This window comes from Chanodichthys erythropterus, chromosome 18 (genome assembly GCF_024489055.1).
Source record: "Chanodichthys erythropterus isolate Z2021 chromosome 18, ASM2448905v1, whole genome shotgun sequence".
In the NCBI taxonomy this organism is placed as follows: Eukaryota; Metazoa; Chordata; class Actinopteri; order Cypriniformes; family Xenocyprididae; genus Chanodichthys; species Chanodichthys erythropterus.
The window spans coordinates 17,576,653-17,596,062 of record NC_090238.1 but is presented as its reverse complement, the minus strand read 5'-3'; the positions used below and the strand labels follow the sequence as shown (position 1 = coordinate 17,596,062).

The following is a 19,410-nucleotide window of genomic DNA, read 5'->3' as shown; positions in this document are numbered from 1 at the left end:
GAGCTAAATTCAACTTTATCTCTTCAGGCGATATAGATGAATAATTAAATTGCATAATCAAATTGATGATCTCAAGAATCTTGACAACTGTTCACAGGGCAACTTCTGTTTTCTTCTATATATTTAAAGGGGTCATGATATAAGAAATCAAATTTGCCTTGATCTTTTGATATATAAGAGGTCTTTGTACCATTTAAAGCATCCTGCAAGTTTCATAGCTTAAAACGTCTTCCTCCTTATAAACAAAGCATTTATTTAGGGGCCATTTACACTACACCATTTTCAACTAAAAACAGAACACTTTATATGCATTTTGGCCATTAATTTACACCACAACAGTGATTTGGGGGCCTGAGACATTTTGGAAAAGTTTTTCAAAGTGCAAGTTTTTGAAAATGATTCCATTTATTTTCACAGTGTAAACTACAAAAACGTGAATTTGTGAAATTGGTAATGTCATGTGCGTCGTGTTCAGTCTATGACATTGCCAACTACTGGCCTGGCATGAATAATACAGCATTTTTAGTCGTTTTCACAAAACTGTGTGAACGGGGATTATTTTGACAACATTGTCATCTGTACGTGAAAAATGCTAAGAAAAAACTCTGTGTTTGTAGTACAGTGCACAGCATAAATGAGTACACCCCCTCTGAACAAATACAAAGGATGTATTTTCTTTATGAAAACAATTCATGGAAAGATGGCAAAACTAAAATGTATTAAACATATACATAATAAAAACTGAGAAATATATGTCATTAATAGCCAAAAAATAAGTAAATTAACCAATTTTGTTTAAATTAAAGATTGCAGAAATGAGTACACCCTAGATTTAATTCAACAAATGTATAATATTTCTAGTACTTAGTATGCCCTCCATAATTTTGAATATACTGCTCTGACCATTTTTGGCACGGAGTGTACAAGTTCATGACAAATTGTCACATCTGTCCTGTTTAACTCCTGGATGATGAGCTCCTTAAATGCCCTGATCTTTAATGGGGAGTGTTGCTCAACTCGTCTCTACAGAATCCCCCACAGGAGCTCAAGAATGATAAGATTGAGTGCAAAATATATACACAGAAGTTTTTCTACCTTGGAAGAATGCATATCCTGTTGAAAAAATGCCCAACAATGCAGGGAATGAGGAAAGGGTAACATCTTCTGTTTCAAGTTTGTGTATTAAATTACACAGTGGTGTGGGAATTCATGACCGCATTGATAAAGCACATCTCCCTCACAGCTTCAGCACTCATACATCCTTATATAAGAGCTTTACTACCACTGAACTTTACTGTGGGAACCAAGCACTTCTCACTGTACTCCTCCTCTAGCAACATCTTAACATTTTGGATGCTGTTAGATCCAAAATGATTGATTTGGTCTCATGAGACCAGAGTATTGATTCCCAGAATCTATATTTTGTAAATATGGGCTTTGGAAATGGCTTAATTGTGCTTTGGTTATAGTAGGTATTTCCAGTGAGAACAACAACCATGCATGTCATTTCTTTAGGCTGCATCTTACTCTGTGACATAAACAGTCACTCTTTTCATAGCTTTTGCTGGCTCTGAGACACTCGCTTGGTATTTCTCCTGCTCTTTGTCTAGCAAAAAAATCCCTCACCACTAAATGAAAGCTTAAAATGAAGGCCTGATTATTTCAGGGGCCTTGTCACAAGTCCATTGTTTTTGAATTTCTGTGTTACTTTTGCTATATTTTGATAATCCTCTTGAACCACTGTCCTCTTTTGTGCTAAGAAATAAGTCTCCTGACAGTTATCTCCCATGTGCTTCCATTGTTGTCAGCATTAAGTCTGAGAATGATTCAGTGGGCTTTATAACACTTTTAAATGTCAAGAAATTACTTCTCTTTAAATGTGTGGTTTAACATACTTACCTGTTGATCAAACATTGCTTTAAACCTACACCAGAACATTTTTATTCTGTTTTATTTAGTAACTTTTCAGGAGGGTGTACTCATTTTTGCTACACAACATTTTATCACCTTGATAAGAAAATCTTATTTTTCTGAATAATTTTGACATGCTTCTTTGGTAATTGATTAAGCAAACTTGCTGGAACATTATATCTCTAAAGAACCCTAACATGTCTTCTAAGTAATTGAGTAATTGCTGACTTTCAGAAGTTTCAGAGGGGGTGTACTCAGGCCTGGACTGGTAATCTGGCATACCGGGCACTTGAGGGCGGGGCCGCTATATGATATGATTTTTTTTTAATAAACATAAAATTGGCCAACGACCGGCCCATAAAGCAGGGACAGCGGCCCATTGGTTCATTTTCCATACTGACACTGGGCTGGCCCAATCACATCTCTTAACAGATTCCACCCCGTCCCCTCTGTTTCGCCAGAACATCCGTAGATTAGGAGGATGGAGAAACAAAAGCGCAAGTGCAAGGGGGGTGCGGAGAAGTTGCGGGCAAAAATAAAATCAAAAAATTTAGAGGTTGATGCCTCAACGTGCAAAAATACTGGCATGTTTAGTGCGGTACTGTAGCTTCAGTTTCCAAACTTACAGTACCTGACGTGCAAAAACAGGTGAACATAGAAGAACATGGAGGAGACACCTGTAAGGCAGAGGAGCAGCAGGTGTCTGACAGTGAAGCCAATGAGGGACAGAGTAAGCAGGAGTATAATAGAAGCGGTAAGCAGGGTAGTTACATGATTAAGGGACTCATGATGCGACGACGACGATGATGCTTAAATGAATGAATATTATAAGACAACATAATCGTCGTCGTTATTATAAAGTCAGACTGTCACCTGCTGCACTGGTCACTCAGTCAGCTAAAGTCAAATAGCACAGCAAAAGTTGTTTTGCACTGTTTTTTTGTAGTTAGCAGTGCCCTTGTAGCTATCAGAGTTCACTTATGCAGTAACGGCCCTTCTCATAGAAAAACCTGAAATGATGCAATTTGATTTTTCAAAAAAAAATTCAGATTATTATTATAATATAATATTACTGATGATGTGTTTATTTCATAACGAGACTATAGGTGTCTATTTATAGCTGTTAGTCGTGATGATGGTCTACTAGATCTCACTTTTCAGCTATAAAAAGTTATGTTTTGTAGCTCTTGTACCCTATTACTCTGGTATGAACACTTGGTTGTTTATGGCAAGTGAATAACATGAATATCATTTTATTAGGACATTTTTTGTGAGTAATTTGGTAGTATAGTTTTCTTTGTCATTGTTTTTAATGGGGAGTAATGAGAGGTAAATGTCTGACACTTAAACAGGGGTTTGTGCTCTTTAAAACAAAGTATATTTGTAATTGTAAATTATAGATTTTCTGCTGTCTGTTTCATTGAAAAAAAATAAATAAAAAAAATTCTTTATAGAATTGTCAGTATTCTACATCCACGTTCTAAGGGTTAGCTTTTATATCATGGAGCACATTGTCCATCTAGAAATCCTACTCTTACTAAGTGTACTTTTAATAACTCTACCAATTAATTGTAATACTCTGGTGGGTGGTGTCCGACCAATTGTGGTGGGCCAGTCTGAGCAAAAATGCCAGGGCCATTTTTTTGTCCCAGTCCAGCCCTGGGTGTACTCATTTATGCTGTGCACTGTATATCAATGTTGTGTAAACTTACTCTTAAAGGTGCTAAAGAGGATGTTTTGTTTTATACATTTTTGCAATATTACTTGAAACTGTCTTTACTAACTGATAAAAGACTATTTATTAGGTGCACTGAAAGGAATAATATTAATATACATCATCTGTGCACGAGGTAGGGCCTTAAAAACATCAGCCAATCGTTTACGCGATGATCGGCCCTCTGGCTTGTCAATCACTGCCGTGACGTTCCTTGTGAGAGACGTGTGCGGCTGCGCGCTCCAGTAACTTTCCACACTCCACAGGCGCTGCATGCAATGTTTTTGTTAGGAGACCGGAGTAACAACTGCAGATTATGAGTTACCTGCGGTGAGTCCGACATAATGAATCCAAAAAACACGACACAGCGAATGCCGGTGGTAAACACTCGTTTTACAATACTCGTGCATGAGTTTTGGGAGGCGTTCCTTTGAAATGAGCTGTGAAGGAGGGGGGCAGTTCTTACGCATGCGCTCATTTCAAAAACTCAGTAACAGTCTTTGGATTCTCAGTCGACGAAAAAAATCCTCTCTATCACCTTTAATCAAGCTCCAAAAATAGCTCTTTTTGATATTGCGGGATCTGTGACGTCACATGGGCATATGACTGCCTCCAGAGCAAGACATTGATGAATAGTTTTACATCATTGCACCATTCAGTCACTTAACGGCTGACATTTACCTACACTGGATGTGAGTGTTGTGTCAAAAGAAAATAGAACCCTTTATAATCACTGAGGCTGTCTACACTGGATACAGTATACAGATGCACATTCAGTTTCTGACATACTCCACGTGCTTGAGTCTGTCGACAACAGGACAAATGGAAGGGTGAAAGAATGTTCACTTTGACTCGTTCAGTTTAAACAGCTCGTTTGCATCTCTACAAACTTCACAAGGATCGCAGCATCAGAAACAAGTGGGTGGTTTATTTTAATGCTGTCCCAGATCGCGTCGAAGGATTATGTTTGTTATGGAGAGTCGGCAAAGAAACTTTTGTTAAAAAATGAAGCAGCCAACGGTATCGGATCTGACAGTAGCTACATCACAAACTGTAAGTAAGTGATTTCATAATGTTTTGTATGTAAATGACGGTTTAATATGGATAATGTTTTCAAAACACTTACGTGCAAAAGATAATGGTTGTTGATACTGTCTTATGCAAGGACGTTAGCCAATCATAACAATGGCCTTAAAGGAGCCGCCTCTTAAAATGGAATAACAAGGAATCACAGGGTCAGAATGAAGGTTGAAAATAATAGTTTTTTGAAATATATATTTGTTTGTTTTTGCAAAAAACTTTATTAACATTAATATGTTCCTTGAGTTTCACTTATAAAGTAAAATAAAAAAATCCATGTCATGACCCCTTTAATATATCTTTGGAGTTGTTGGAATATGGTGGTCACTGATTGTATATGTGTTCAGGTTTCTTCAGCCAGTACAGAAGATAGATATGAATCTGACAGATTTGCTGGGAGAACTGCAGAGAGACCCCTGGCCCGTCACTCAAGGCAAACGACCGCTGAGATCACTCGGAGTGGCTCTTTCCATTGCTGTTGGTCTATTAGAGGTGACTGACAGGATTTATGTTATTATCTTTAATGGTTTGCCAGCCGCAGTTACAAAATTATAAGTTAACACCACCAGTTTGGACACACCTTTTCAATCTTTATTACTATTTTTCACACTTTTGACTAGAGCTACACAATTGATGTTAAAAGATTGCAATACTGATTCATACACCCACACAATTTTTATGTCCATTAAACGTTTGACAAATATGATCATAGCAGAACATTAAAATCTGTGTTTGCACTGCAGCTGACCCAGAGAGAGCAGTTGCCATTTATATATATGAAACATCTTCACAGTCTTTTTAACCACGCAGTATCATTATTTCTGTTACAATAATTCAAATTATCACAGAAGTACTGGCATAAAAGTTCAAGTAACACTTTAGTATGGGAAACAATTCTCACTTTTAACTAGTTGCTTATTAGCTTGGATATTGGCTGGTTATTAGTACTTATAAAGCACATATTAATGCCTTTTTCTGCATGACCATATTCTACATCCCTAAATCCTACCCTATATCTAAACTTAAACACTACAACTACCTAACTAACTATTAATAAGCAGTAAGTTTATTAAGGCTAAAGTCATAGTTAATAGTGAATATGTGTTCCCCATAGTGTTCCCCATATCAAAGTGTTACCAAAGTTTATAGTTTGGATATGAACACGGATGTCTACAGTAGTGATCAAAATATAGTAAATCACCTTTTGTAGTAAAAGGTAAAAGTAAATGGACACTTAAAATAAAGGTTGTGTCAGTTACATCATTACACCAGTAGGGGGAGGAAAGTAACTCTTAAAGTGTTATTGAAACATTAATTCAAGAGATTTGTTCAAAAACAGTAATGAAACAAGTGAAGTCTTGAGTCGTCATTCATTAAAATTATTTTTTTTAAATATTTTTTAAAAGGCTGCAGCAATTAACATTTTGTCAGAACCTCTAGTAAATGACCTTATTGTTTTTAGTTGTATGTTCAGAATCATAGGAGAATCGTGATCTCTATTTAAAACAAAATGTTGAAGTTCCCATATATGTTGAGTAATTGCTGACTGCTTTTTTCACTATTCTGCTTAGAAATGCATATTTTGTAATGAAAAATATAGTTCTCTAAAAACTTCATATGTAGGCACAATTTATAGTTGCATTATATTTATATTTGTACTAAGCCTTTATCTCAAAATGTTTTTATGATTATGATATGCATAAATTAAATTGGTTGTCTTACACTAGCTTTGTGCTTGGTATTTTCTCCCCTCCATTTTCTTCCCTCTTGTAGTGCACTTACCCAAACACTGGCGCTCGCATCATGGCTTTCATCGGTGGACCTGCCACTCAGGGTCCAGGAATGGTGGTTGGAGATGAACTGAAAACACCGATTAGATCCTGGCACGACATCGAGAAGGACAATGCCAAGTTCATGAAGAAAGCCACTAAAGTGAGTTTTCCCGTATTTGTTGTCTGTAAGATTGGCTTTGTAGAAGTACCAACATCCTGGTGGTACCAATGCTTTCATGAAGGTGAAGTATCTTCAAGTGGCTGTACTGTTGACTGATGGGTTTTAAAATTGTAATGTCACAGAGGTACATTGGAAAGTTCACAATCAAACTGATGTCTGCATTCTTAGCTATGTGACATTTCAGAGCAGAACACAGTAATATCGGAGTGTTATTATCTGGAAAAACTGCATATATTTTTTTCATAGAACATACATGTGAAAACTGGCAATTAGCTGGTCTTAAAAAGTGATTCTCATAATTATTACTGGAATTGAGGTTACATTTATGCATTTGACACACTTACGAGACCCAAGTTCTTGCTTTCCAAGCCCATGACTTTGGCATAGATAATGCCATGCTCCACTGTGTGGGCTACAGGAAAGCATTCCCAAATTAGTTAAAAGTTTTTATACACATTTAAAATAGTATCATTCCCTTGTAGCACTATGAAGCCTTGGCCAATCGTGCTGCCACCAATGGACACATCGTTGATATTTATGCGTGTGCTCTGGATCAGACAGGATTACTGGAAATGAAGTGCTGCACCAACTATACAGGGTAAGTGGCTCAAAAAAGGTTTACAGTTTTCTTTTTTTACATTTCAGCATGCTGACTGTGTATGCTTAGAGATTTGAGGGGACTATGGTGCATATTAATGCATGTTGAGAGTCAGGAAAACAAATCTGGACATATTTCTATCCCAAGATATTCAGTATGAGCGAACACTGATTCAAAAATTGTGTGAAACTCTGCCTTTGCCATTGTGCTACTGAACTGATTGTGTACTTGTATTCGTGAAGACAATCCAAATACATACAATGCACCTTTCTGCTTTTCATTAAATGGCAGGGGTTATATGGTCATGGCGGACTCTTTCAACACCTCTCTGTTCAAGCAAACTTTCCAGAGAGTTTTCACTAAAGATGTGCAGGGTTCCTTTAAGATGGCACTTGCAGGGACTCTGGAGATTAAGGTGGCTTGCTTTTTCTTTTTTACATAATTTTTAATTTCTAATTGTCTTGTCTTGGCTATTTTGATTAATTACTTTATTATTTAATTGTGCTATATGTGGCTTTCCTTTTTAATGTTATTAAATTATTATTTCAGACTTCAAGAGAGATAAAGATTTCTGGAGCAATTGGCCCGTGTGTCTCCCTGAATGCCAAAGGTCCCTGTGTGTCAGAAAATGTAACTAGCTCATCTAAATCAAATAGTGATAGTGTTTTCTCTTGTTATCTCTGGCAATGCAGAGAACATACTGACGTTCTTTTTGACCTCTACTTGTAGGAAATAGGAACTGGCGGCACAAGTCAGTGGAAAATTTGTGGACTGGACCCAAATACCACTCTTGCATTCTACTTTGAGGTTGTGAATCAGGTACATGCGAGTAAACTTTCTTTGATCTGCTTACAATAACCCTTGATATACATGTTTACAAGTTAACATTGCCACAGATGGTTTTGGAAAACCATCACACAAATATCTTTTTGACATGTCCCTCAGTTTGCAAAAAAACAAGCAAAAACTGCCTTCACAGTAGTACACTTGCAGACAGTCCCAGATGGTCACCATGATTTTTACATGTTCCTGGATAAACATACTTGTCTGAAAATTTTGTCCTAACCCTACCCATAAGTTATCCCAAAAATCAGAGGGAAATGGTAAATAACACTGATTTAGAAGCACCTATTCCTGGTTTTAAGCCTAAAAATAACATTAACTCTAAACCTGTCCCCTAATAATTCAAACTGATTGGTCGATTGGAATGTTGTTCCAAGATCAATAAAGATGTTGATCCAAGAACATGTTGTACTTGTTGAAATCAGGTTCACAGAGAGTCAGTCACAGAGACCGTTGTTGCAGCAGTCGGACAGTTTCAGGCTTATGTAGATTTCCACCTTATTTGCAGCTAGTCCACTAGAGGGCAAACTTTCATCATACATAGGATGTTAATTTATTTATTTATTTTTATTACTGCGTTTTAATTTGAAGCATTACTTAAGTGCAGTAGTTACCTGTCTTAGCTTTTAGAGATTCACATAAACTATTCCAAATGTTGCAAAATATATTGAGGAACATGACATGTGACATTTTTATAGAGATCAATCATTTGAAGTTAGTTACTCTTTTTATATTGAGAATATATACATTTACATCAAATCATTTAGCAGACACTTTTCTTCAAAGTGACTTACAAATGAGAACAATAGAAGCAATCAAATCAACTTGAGTGCAACAGAATGCAAGTGCCGTATCATGTCCCAGTTATTCCAGCAAAGTGCATGTAACAAGGATTTTTTATTTATTTATTTATTTTTTTAAGTGAATGAAAAGAATAGAAATAGAAAAAAGTAAGTGCTAATATTACTGGGTCAAGTGTTGACGAAAAAGATGTCTTTAGCAGTTTTTTTTTAAATGGCTAAAGACTCAGCTGTTCGGATTAAGATAGGCAGGTCATTCCACCAGCAGGGAACAGACAAGGAAAAGGTCTTGAGAGTGACTTTGTGCCTCTTTGGGATGGCTCAACAAAGCGTTGTTCACTTGCAGAACGCAAGCTTCTGGAAGGCGGATAGGTCTTGAGTAGTGAGTTTAGATATAGTGGCGCAGAGCCAGTGGTTGTCTTGTAGGCAAACATCAGAGCCTTGAATTTGCGAGCGGCTATTGGCAGCCAGTGAAAACTGATAAAGAGAGGTGTGGGGTGCGCTCACTTTGGCTCATTAAAAACCACTCTTGCTGCTGCATTCTGGATCAGTTGTAGAGGTTTGACAGTACATGTTGGAAGGCCTGTTAAGAGAGCATTACAATAGTCCAGTCTGGATAGAACAAGAGCTTTGATGAGAATATTTGGAGTATGCATGGTCTTAAAGGTGCAATATGTAATATTTTCTGTCGGTAGAGGCCTATTCAAAACAAAGGCGTAGCTTGATGACGCCAAGTTTGATTGCGGAAGTACATGTGGTCTTCACCTCAACAGCCGGTGGAAAAGAATTGGGATAGGACTCAGGAAGAAATCATGTTCATGGTTGTGATTATTAACGCTACTTTAGTATGAAGCAGAGCAGGACCGAGTGTTGTGGGAGCTGAACGAGGCCGCTGGAGCGAGTGCGCAACACGCGCCTCACAAGCAACAGAACTTTTATTATGTCACAGCTGCCGGCGCCACTTCCGCTTTTCCGGTCATGAGTATGAGGTAACACAGCTCTGTTGATCATATTAGATACATTTGAGAGTGTTGAAAATTATGTTGTAACATTACTCTGTGTGTTCGCTCAGCGGCAGCTGTGAGACACTGTTGCACACTGCAGTAAACTAGATCTGTTTTATAATATAATAATAAATGCTGGATGGCTTGTGTTGATAAATGGCATGCAATTAATTTTAAAACGTATTGTATGATTGAGAAAATGCTGTATTACTGTTATTAAAAATAAAGCTGCATCTGATTATGCTATGTTAGTTACTTGACAAGACAGTGTTTTTCTCTGAGGCATGGTAAAGCATGGCACTCGCAAAAAAATCAAGAAAATTAGATTTAAACAATAAGACTAAACGTGTTGAGCTATATAACAATAATTAGTTTTCTGTCTATAAATATATCAAAACAGTTGTTCCCTTGTCTATTAAAACATGTAATATATTAAAGCGTCTTTGGTGTTTCCATGGTTTCTACAAAATAAAACCGGAAACCGAGGGTAACGCGGGTATGACGCAATTGACAGGCGACTCCTCACACGTCCCGGAGCCTTGGTTAAAATTGATTTACAAATATTTGCTAACATTTGGGATATTGTAAGTACTACAGTGAACAAAATATTTAACACTGGCCTAGTGGTTTTTGGATATTTTACTGCAAAATTCTTACATATTGCACCTTTAAAGGGTTAGTTCACCCAAAAATGAAAATATCTTTCAAGATCCATTAATGTACTAAAAACATATTTAAATCAGTTCATGTGAGTACAGTGGTTCAATATTAATATTATAAAGCGACGAGAACATTTTGGTACGCCAAAAAAACAAAATAACGACTTATATAGTGAATGCCGATTTCAAAACACTGCTTCATTAAGCTTCGGAGCGTTATGAATCTTTTGTGTCGAATCATGATTCGGATCGCGTTTCAAACCGCCAAACTGCTGAAATCACGTGACTTTGGCGCTCCGAACCGCTGATTCAACACAAATTATTCGTAACACTCCGAAGCTTCCTGAAGCAGTGTTTTGAAATCGGCCATCATTATATAAGTCGTTATTTTTTTTATTTTTTTTTTTGTGCACAAAAAAAATTCTTGTCACTTTATAAAATTAATATTGAACCACTGTACTCACATGAACTGATTTAAATGTTTTTAGTACATTAATGGATCTTGAGAGAGGAAATGTCATTGCTGGCTATGCAGGCCTTCGGATTTCAACAAATATCTTAATTTGCATTGTGAAGATTAACAAAGGTCTTACGGGTGTGGAACAGCATGAGGGTCACAATAAATGACATTATTTTAATTTTTGGGTGAACTAACCCTTTAATGCTTGCTAGTGAGTATACAGTTTTGAGGTTGGTGTGAGCTTTTATGTTAAGAAAACTATATTTGCATAACCAATTATATACATCAGACCAGATTGTGCCATCAAAATTATACAAGTTGCTTAATGCAGTTTTCAAGTTTCTGAAAACAATTGAAATATGATTGGCAGTTTTAGAGAGAGCTTTTTTCACAATCACATTGCATTGTCCTTTGAGCATTCCTTCAGAAAAAAAAAATGAATCATTGTTTCTGCTAAAGTCATAAAAGAAAACAGTATTTGATTATGCCTTGTAGAATATCGTTTTCTTGGTTTCGTGGTTTCTTCTGTCTGTATGAAGTCTGTTTACATCATAAGCAGTGAAATTGCTTCTGGTTGGCTCCGCCAACCCAGTGTCCTCTTTTGCTGAGGTGAAACTTTGCTGTAGATGCTTCCTTAAGTCATGATTATTTCTACACTATTCAGTCCAGCAAAGGTCAGTAAGGGCCATGCTCAAACCAGCGTGAGGTCCTGTTGGGGTTGGTTGTTTGTTTGTAGTGCCGGAGGTACACTGGGAGCTGGCGAAGAGAAGCTGTTGCTCTCGCGGCGTGGCTGTATGGTTGTGCACTGGGAGAGGGAGTTTTTACAAGGATACTCAAACATCTGTCGGATTTTATTCAGGCTTTTGCGCAACGCAGCTCTGTACCTCCTGAGAGATTCAAACAAGGTCACAGTAAACCTCCCACATACTCGTATGCTCTTAGAATTTTAAATAACAGCCACATATCAATACCATGATTCATAGCTATACATGTTCTCTTTATAGATGTTGCCCGAATTGGCCATTGAGTTTTTCATCAGCAGGTTTTTACCTCCACCTTTCTTTTTCAATCCTGCTCCACATTCAATTCCTGCCACATTGTATTAACAAAACATTATTAAATGTGGCAGCTCATATTAATACCTGCCACATCTGATAGTTAAAAGGCCAGTAAAGTCTTAATCAACAACAAAAAGGTAATGTCTATCCATGATTACATTTCCCAAAATAGAGAGCTTATTTTCTGGGAGAATGTGCCTTATGGATCTTCCTGTATGTCTTCTATCTATCATGACATTTAGGGATGGGCTGTATTACCAAAGTCTTATACATATTAGTATTGATGATGTATCACAATATAGTTGTTTCCTCTTTAAATTCAACCATAAAATAGTTTATATATTAATATATAAATGCATGGTGAACAGTCCACTGAATTAAGTTAAGTTAAACTTTCCTGATAATTTACTCACCCCCATGTCATCCAAGATGTTTGTCTTTCTTTCTTCAGTTGAAAAGAAATTAAGGTTTTTGAGGAAAACATTCCAGGATTTTTCTCCATATAGTGGACTTCAACAGCTACTAACATGTTGAAGGTCCAAATTGCAATTTCAGTGCAGCTTCAGAGGGCTCTACATGATCCCAGCCGAGGAATAAGGGACTAATCTAGCCATTTTCTAAATAAAATAAAATATACTTTTATACTTTTTAACCACAAATGCTCGTCTTGCACTAGCTTTGCGATGCACCACATATTATGATCACAAGGGGTGGGAATCCTTAGTCACCTCACGATCTGATCCGATTCCGATTCTGGGAGTCACGATCCGATTCCAAAACGATTCTTGATCTTTTTTAATTTTTTTATTAATTAGTTTAACGACTTGAAAATCTTAAAATCCTTACACTTACATATCCTTACATAAGTAATTATAAGTACTTTTTAAAATAATTACAAATATAAAAATTGAATTAAAACAATTGTAGGCCCATGTTAAGAATTTTAAACTAATATAACTTCAAAACATACAAGCAAGTAGCAAATAATAAAGAGGAGCAAAGAAACATACTACAAGTAATAAACAATGAGTGCTTTCAGTATTTAAGATTATCTGTACGTTTTCCATTCAAGAACTTAGATTTTTTTTCTTTCTCCTCTTTCTCCTGTTGTTTGATTTTTACTGTCATCATAGACAGCAGGTGATCTCATAAGCTGCGTTCACGCATGGAAATATAAGAAGTAATGCAGTTTGTGCTGTCTGTTTCCTGTTTACATTAATTTTGCGTCATAAAACCATTTTGAGACACAACATTACACAGTTGCTCACAGACGCATGCGCAAGCACTCTTCACAAAAGCTCGTCAGCATTTGAAATTGAAAGCAACCTTCTGTTAGTGAGTTTCATATTATAAATATATAAGTCCACTGCATTCCAAATGATACAAATGATGCCTTCATAGAGCATTTGTAAGGAAAATACCGCCAGGCGAGACCGCGCACTGCAAGTAGAACGTCAAACAAAATGAGCAATGAGCACATCCTGTGCAATGAAGCCTGCGAATGTCCTTGTAATTGTCCTTCAACCTTCAACCTTTCCGAACTTCCTGAAAGTTTATTTTACAGAAGGTTTGAGTGGTGTATGTGTGTGAGGAATTATCCATAATCGTTGGAGAGAGAATTGCGATGCATCAATGGATCAATTTTTTTTTTTCTTCCCTTCTCCCACCCCTAATGAATGATCACGTTGGAAAGGTCACGCATGACATAGGTGGAAGTACCAGGCTAGGGCGAAAAACTCCATCTTTCTCCTCCAACTTCAAAATGGTCTGATATCGTTGTTTTTACCTCTTTACAATTTTTTCTTTGTTTGACTTAGTCTTTGCAAGTTCGCTTTATAAACACTTGCTCAGTACTTCTGCCTACGTCACGCGTGACCTTTCCAGCTTGTTTGCTAGACAAGACCCTTATTCCTCATCTGAGATTGTGTAGAGCCCTTTGAAGCTGCATTGAATCTGCAATTTGGACCTTTAACCCATTGGTAGTCACTGAAGTACACTATATGGAGTAAAACCCTGGAAAGTTTTCCCTAAAAAAACATAATTTCTTTTCGGTTGAAGAAAGAAAGACATAAACATCTTGGATGATATGGGGGTGAGTAAATTATCAGGATGTTTTCATTCTGAAGTGAACTAATCCTTTAAATGTTTTACAAATGAAAGTTGGACTTCCGTTAAAAAATTTGAGATCTGTAAGAGTTATTCATTTATTTATTTTTATTAATCAAAAATACAATAAAACCGTAATATTGTGAAATAATTTTAAATTATATTTTAAAATGTAACTTATTCCTGTGATGTAAAGCTTCATTTTCAGTAGTCATTAGCTATTATTAATGCTGAAAACAGTTGTGCTGCATTTGATGATAGGAAGTTCAAAAGAACAGCATTTGAAAATGTACTTGGTCAATTTAATGCATCCTTGCTGAATCTTTGTACTAACCCTAAACTTTTGAATAATACTGTACTTTATTTAATTTGATTAAATCGTCTTTTAATTTGGAACCTGAAAGCTGAAGTTGTTGCTTCTTGCAAAAGATTCTCCCAAATTATTTAAATTTGATAGTTCTTTCTGTTTCTCCAAGGTTGACTGACCACCAGAGTGCTACGATATAGCAGTAAAGTACAATATAAACAGTATAGCAGAATCTGTACTGGTTGACGAGTGTTTCTGTCGTCACACTGAAAATATCGTCATACTGCCCAGCCCTATATGCATTGTAAGAAACATACCTGCCATTAAACCCCAATTCCAGTCATCAAACTGGTGTACTTAGTTGCTTACGTTTGAGTCATGGAGTTGATCCATGGGTTGAGGGCTGAAGTGAAGAGGACAAGCCATGTGGCAACAGCCGAGGCAGGCTGCGGGCTCTCTTTTCCCGTCAGTGTCTCATAGAAGCAGATAACGATGTATGGCAGCCAGCAAACAAGTAGGCACACTGTCAACAACACACACAAATCACATGACGTGGTTAAAGATTTTTTAGACAAGCTTATTTCATTAGCTCAAGAGGAATATTGACTTGCACTGCCTCGAGGTTGTGTTGCTTGTGTGATGTATTTTGCTAATTAGTTTCTTCATAATCTACCTGGACCCTTGCTGGTTTTTTTTCTCAGTTACCAAAGACAGAGGAACAAACATCATACATTTTAAATAATTATGTTGTCAATTGATTTAAAATTTAAATCACATAAATTAAATCACAATGAGTTAAATAATAATTAATTTACAGCAATTGATTTTGTAGTCAAGCTTGTTGGACTGTCCAAGACTTTGGCAATCTACTGTATGTGTGGTAATTTTAATTGTTGATCTTTGCAAGCACACAGACCGATGTCTGTGGCCCCTGTAATCTCAGTAACTTGTTTATTATATATATATATATATTCTCTGATTTGCATAACTAGTCAAAAGATTGGACACACTTATTCATTCTTTATTATTTCCATAAGGGGCGAAACATTAAACAGCATTGAAGTAATTTGCAGGACACTTGTTGGCTGTTCTTGCTTTCTCTCCAGTCCAAATCTTCCATTAAACAAATTAAAGTATTCGTTTTAGAATAAAATGCATACATAGACATTTTTTTGTCTGCAAAACTAATTTAAAGCCTTTATATTGAAATGTTTTTAAGGTCATGAGAAAGTAAAATCTCAAATAAATTGAGCTGAGCAAGATGAAGTTTCTAAACTTTTGAATCATTGTGCATTTTCTTTGGGGTCACTGGCACTAACCGACAACCACCCTCTCACAAATTAGGTTTCTTTAAAATCTCTATTGTTTCTCTTAGGCAGTATTAGATTAAATGGAGAGAAAAAAGAAGACATTGTTTTCTTCTGAGAAAAAGGCTCTGTATGTCTTCTATAAGAAAAAAAAAATGTCTCAATAATGTCTCATATTTGTCACAATATGAACTCAAACATTTCTCATCAAATTATCAGACAAATTATCTGGGCTCTGCAATCCACAATCTCTTTATAGCTCTAGAATTACTGCACACTACCATTTAAAAGTTTGGGGTCTATAAAATTTGAAATTATTCAAATTTGAATAAAACACTTTCATTCAGCAAGGACACATTAAGTTAATCAAAAGTGACAGTAAAGACATTTATAATGTTACAAAATATTTATATTTCAAATAAATGCTGTTCTTTTGAACTTTTTATTGTGAGAATTGTGAAAAAAGTTGTATTATGGTTTCCATAAAAATTTTAAACTGTTTTCAACATTGATAGTAATGAGAAATGTTTCTTGAGCAGCAAATCGCATGTTAGAATGATTTCTGAAGGATCATGTGACAGTAAAGACTGGAGTAATGGCTGTTGAAAAAAAAATATATATATACATATATGAAGAGTCCCATCTGAAATTTTCTTCTAAAATTAGCATATTTATCAAGCTTGTATGTTTATGTTCAATTATTTCCCTTTAATGGCAATGAAAAGGACCTATTAATTAACATTTAAAGTGAAGTTACTGAACCTAAACATATGAGCTTGTTAAAAATGCTAATTTTAGAAGAAAATTTCAAACGGCACTTAGAGGCTTTTGCATCTGAAGTCTTGATATATATATATATATATATTATATAATATACAGTCAAAATAAAAATTATTCAGACGTTTTTGATATATTTTTACTAGTGGGTGCAGGAAACTATAGTTCATTTATGTAAGTGAGGATAGCAAAATAAACTGTGACATATTATACCCAAAAATTCTTCATACAATTTTACTACCAGTAAAATTGATAAAAAACAAAAATTATTCAGACACTTTGACCTGACCATGTTTTGCTTAAATGTTATCTGACATAATTAAGATTCATATTTTCTGACATAGTTTAACTCTGAGATCTTGTCATATTGTATTACCTTTTTTTAAAACTATAGTGAATAAACTGTATTAATGAATGAAATGTATAAGGTGTCTGAATAACAAAGAAATGCAGCCTTGGTGAACCATAAAAATTCTTTCAAAAACATTAAAAAATATTACTAATTCCAAACGTTTGAATCATTGTGTACGTAGATGCTGACGTTGTTCTGTGTTTGTATTAAGCAGGAAACAAATCTCAATATGCCAAGGTAAAATAAACGTACTTGACAGAATGATGTCAGAAAGATAAGCACTTAATGAACGTTCAACACATTGTGGGAAAATCAAAGACAATAAAACTGCTTTATGCCCCCTTTTTTAATTATGCTTACCGATGGTTGTCACCATTACTATGGAGCTTTTGAAGTAATTATAGGCTGGCACGTAGAAACAATGGTCTTCGTTGCAAACAAACGTCCCTCGTCGCACCTGGTTCCTGGCTATATACACTATATATCCATACATGGAGCACATCAGTACAATAGGTATGATTATTCCCAACACCATGAAGAGCATGTTGAAGGCAATGCAGGATGGTTTGAAGCTGGGAACGCAGAGGAACTTTGTCTCGCTGTAGACGTAACTGCCAAAACCGAAGAGTGGCAGAGCTGCGTTGAGGATGCTGTAGACCCACACCATCGCGAGGATGATTTTGGCCCTGTGCGCTGTAAAGATCACCGGGTAGCTGAGGGCGAAGCAGATCTCTGTGAACTTGTCGACAGTGGCCCAGGTGAGGGAATGGATGGAGGCGAGCTGGAGCAACAAAAACAGAAAGGCGCTGCCCTTGCAGGTGGCGCTCTTGCTGGGGTAGCTCTTCACTTGGAAAAGACTGTTATGGATACCAAAAGGAATGGTGGAGACGCCCAACGCCAGATCACATAGGCAGAAGCTCAGTGTGAGAATCCAGGTGTCCGTTTGCAAGTTCTGGTTGAGTAACACCACCAACAGTAGTACCAAGTTCCCCAAAATGGAACAGGTACTGGAACCAATCATCAACACTGCATAAACCACCGAAGTCCACTGCATGTTTACATGGGTGTTCAAATGCAGACATTTACAGTCAAAATACAGTCATTCGATGACAGAGATCACAATGAAAGCTGTGGAAAGAGGAGGTCACGTTTTCAGTGCCAAACCACCAGGGAAGGTGTTGCTGTATGGGAGGAGTGTACCTCATGCTGATCTTTAGGAGTAGAAGATCTAGCGCACTTCACCAAGCAATGATCTCTTTGGGGAGTGTAGTCAAACCCCCCTCCGTCTTTACTATCAGCACCTGCCTCAGCCGGTTCGAAAATGGCAAACATGTTGCCTTGAGAGGCAAAACTATGTGAACAGCTACAATCACATGTAGCGAGGTAAATAAAGCATCTAACATTTAAAGAGCACGTTTCTGTGGACACAGAGCGCATGGGGAGGCTGGAGCTGCACTGCTCTGCAAACACGGCGCATGAGATTCAATATCCTCTGTTACCTACTTTATGAGCCGTTTCGTACCCGAGTGTTTTTTTAGTATAATTGGCGAGAAGCATGACCCTAATTCGGTTTAAGCCATAATCATTAATTAAGGCTTCAGTGCCTTTACCTAGAGCTTAAGCCTTCTTTCCAGTTATATCAGTTATATCCTGTTACATGTGTCATTTCATACAGTTTTTGGATTATAGTTTTTTTTTTTTTTTTTGGTGGTGGTGGTATTGCACAAGCTATCTTTGCAGTACCTTACCTAGATGGAATTGTCAAATAGATGTATTAAAACTTAATAATTTCACAACTGCAGTCAGTTTATAGACATGTTGAGCACTTGTGATCAGTGATATGAGATACATATTAGAGCTTTTAATGGGATATTTATATTTTAGAGAAAGTTGGGTTACAGTGAGAATTTTCAGTTTATGCTTTATATTCTAGTTTAATGTGGAGAGACAACTACACTTACTGGTCATATGTTTTTTTAAAAATATTTTTTAATTGTTTTAAAAAGGTCTCATTCTCAAAAATACAGTAAAAACAGTAATAATCTGTTTTTGAATTTTGATTTCATTCTATTCATAGTCTTATTACTAAAATACCATTTAGTTTGTCATATTTTAGTCATCTGAATTGTTTTAGTTTTAGTCTTACAGTAGATTTAGTTGACTAAAATTGAATGGGTTTAGTTAAATTGTGATGCATCATTTAAAGGGATAGTTCACCCAAAAATGAAAATTTGATGTTTATCTGCTTACCCCCAGTGCATCCAAGATGTAGGTGACATTTTTTCTTCAGTTGATCACAAATGATGATTTTTAACTGCAACCGCTGCCCTCTGTCATTCAAATAATGGCGGTTGATGGGAACTTCATCTATAAGAGTGAATAAACCGAATCGATCGGTAAAACGATCGGTTTGTGAGAGAAACCGAAAAGTATTTATATCATTTTTTACCTCTAATACACCACTATGTCCAACTCCGTTCA

At 36.3% G+C, this 19,410-nt stretch overlaps 2 protein-coding genes across 3 annotated transcripts in view; one reads left to right on the top strand and one right to left on the bottom strand.

Moving 5' to 3' along the window:
- The window catches only part of sec23a (Sec23 homolog A, coat complex II component), a 37,521-nt gene that overhangs the window by 3,433 nt on the left and 14,678 nt on the right, over positions 1–19,410 (top strand). For both annotated transcript variants that reach the window (XM_067367335.1, XM_067367336.1), the window contains exons 7-12: positions 5,053–5,197; positions 6,479–6,637; positions 7,141–7,256; positions 7,548–7,671; positions 7,806–7,886; positions 7,986–8,075. In XM_067367335.1, the coding sequence (XP_067223436.1) occupies positions 5,053–5,197; positions 6,479–6,637; positions 7,141–7,256; positions 7,548–7,671; positions 7,806–7,886; positions 7,986–8,075 (715 nt within the window). The remainder of the gene's footprint in view (positions 1–5,052; positions 5,198–6,478; positions 6,638–7,140; positions 7,257–7,547; positions 7,672–7,805; positions 7,887–7,985; positions 8,076–19,410) is intronic.
- LOC137006513 (adenosine receptor A3) lies at positions 11,080–18,220 on the bottom strand. The gene is made up of 3 exons (XM_067367337.1): positions 17,290–18,220; positions 14,863–15,016; positions 11,080–11,909 (listed from the first exon to the last, which is right to left on the bottom strand). Exons 1-3 carry the CDS (start codon positions 17,981–17,983, stop codon positions 11,714–11,716), a joined length of 1,044 nt encoding a protein of 347 aa, XP_067223438.1. The 5' UTR covers positions 17,984–18,220; the 3' UTR covers positions 11,080–11,713.

Coding starts and splice junctions, on each gene's coding strand:
- LOC137006513 (XM_067367337.1), bottom strand. CDS start 17,983: ATGCAGTGGACTTCGGTGGTTTATGCAGTGTTGATGATTGGTTCCAGT. Junction 15,017..17,289: donor AGTAATGGTGACAACCATCG/GTAAGCATAATT, acceptor TGTTGTTGACAG/TGTGCCTACTTGTTTGCTGG. Junction 11,910..14,862: donor ATCAACTCCATGACTCAAAC/GTAAGCAACTAA, acceptor TGAATCTCTCAG/GAGGTACAGAGCTGCGTTGC.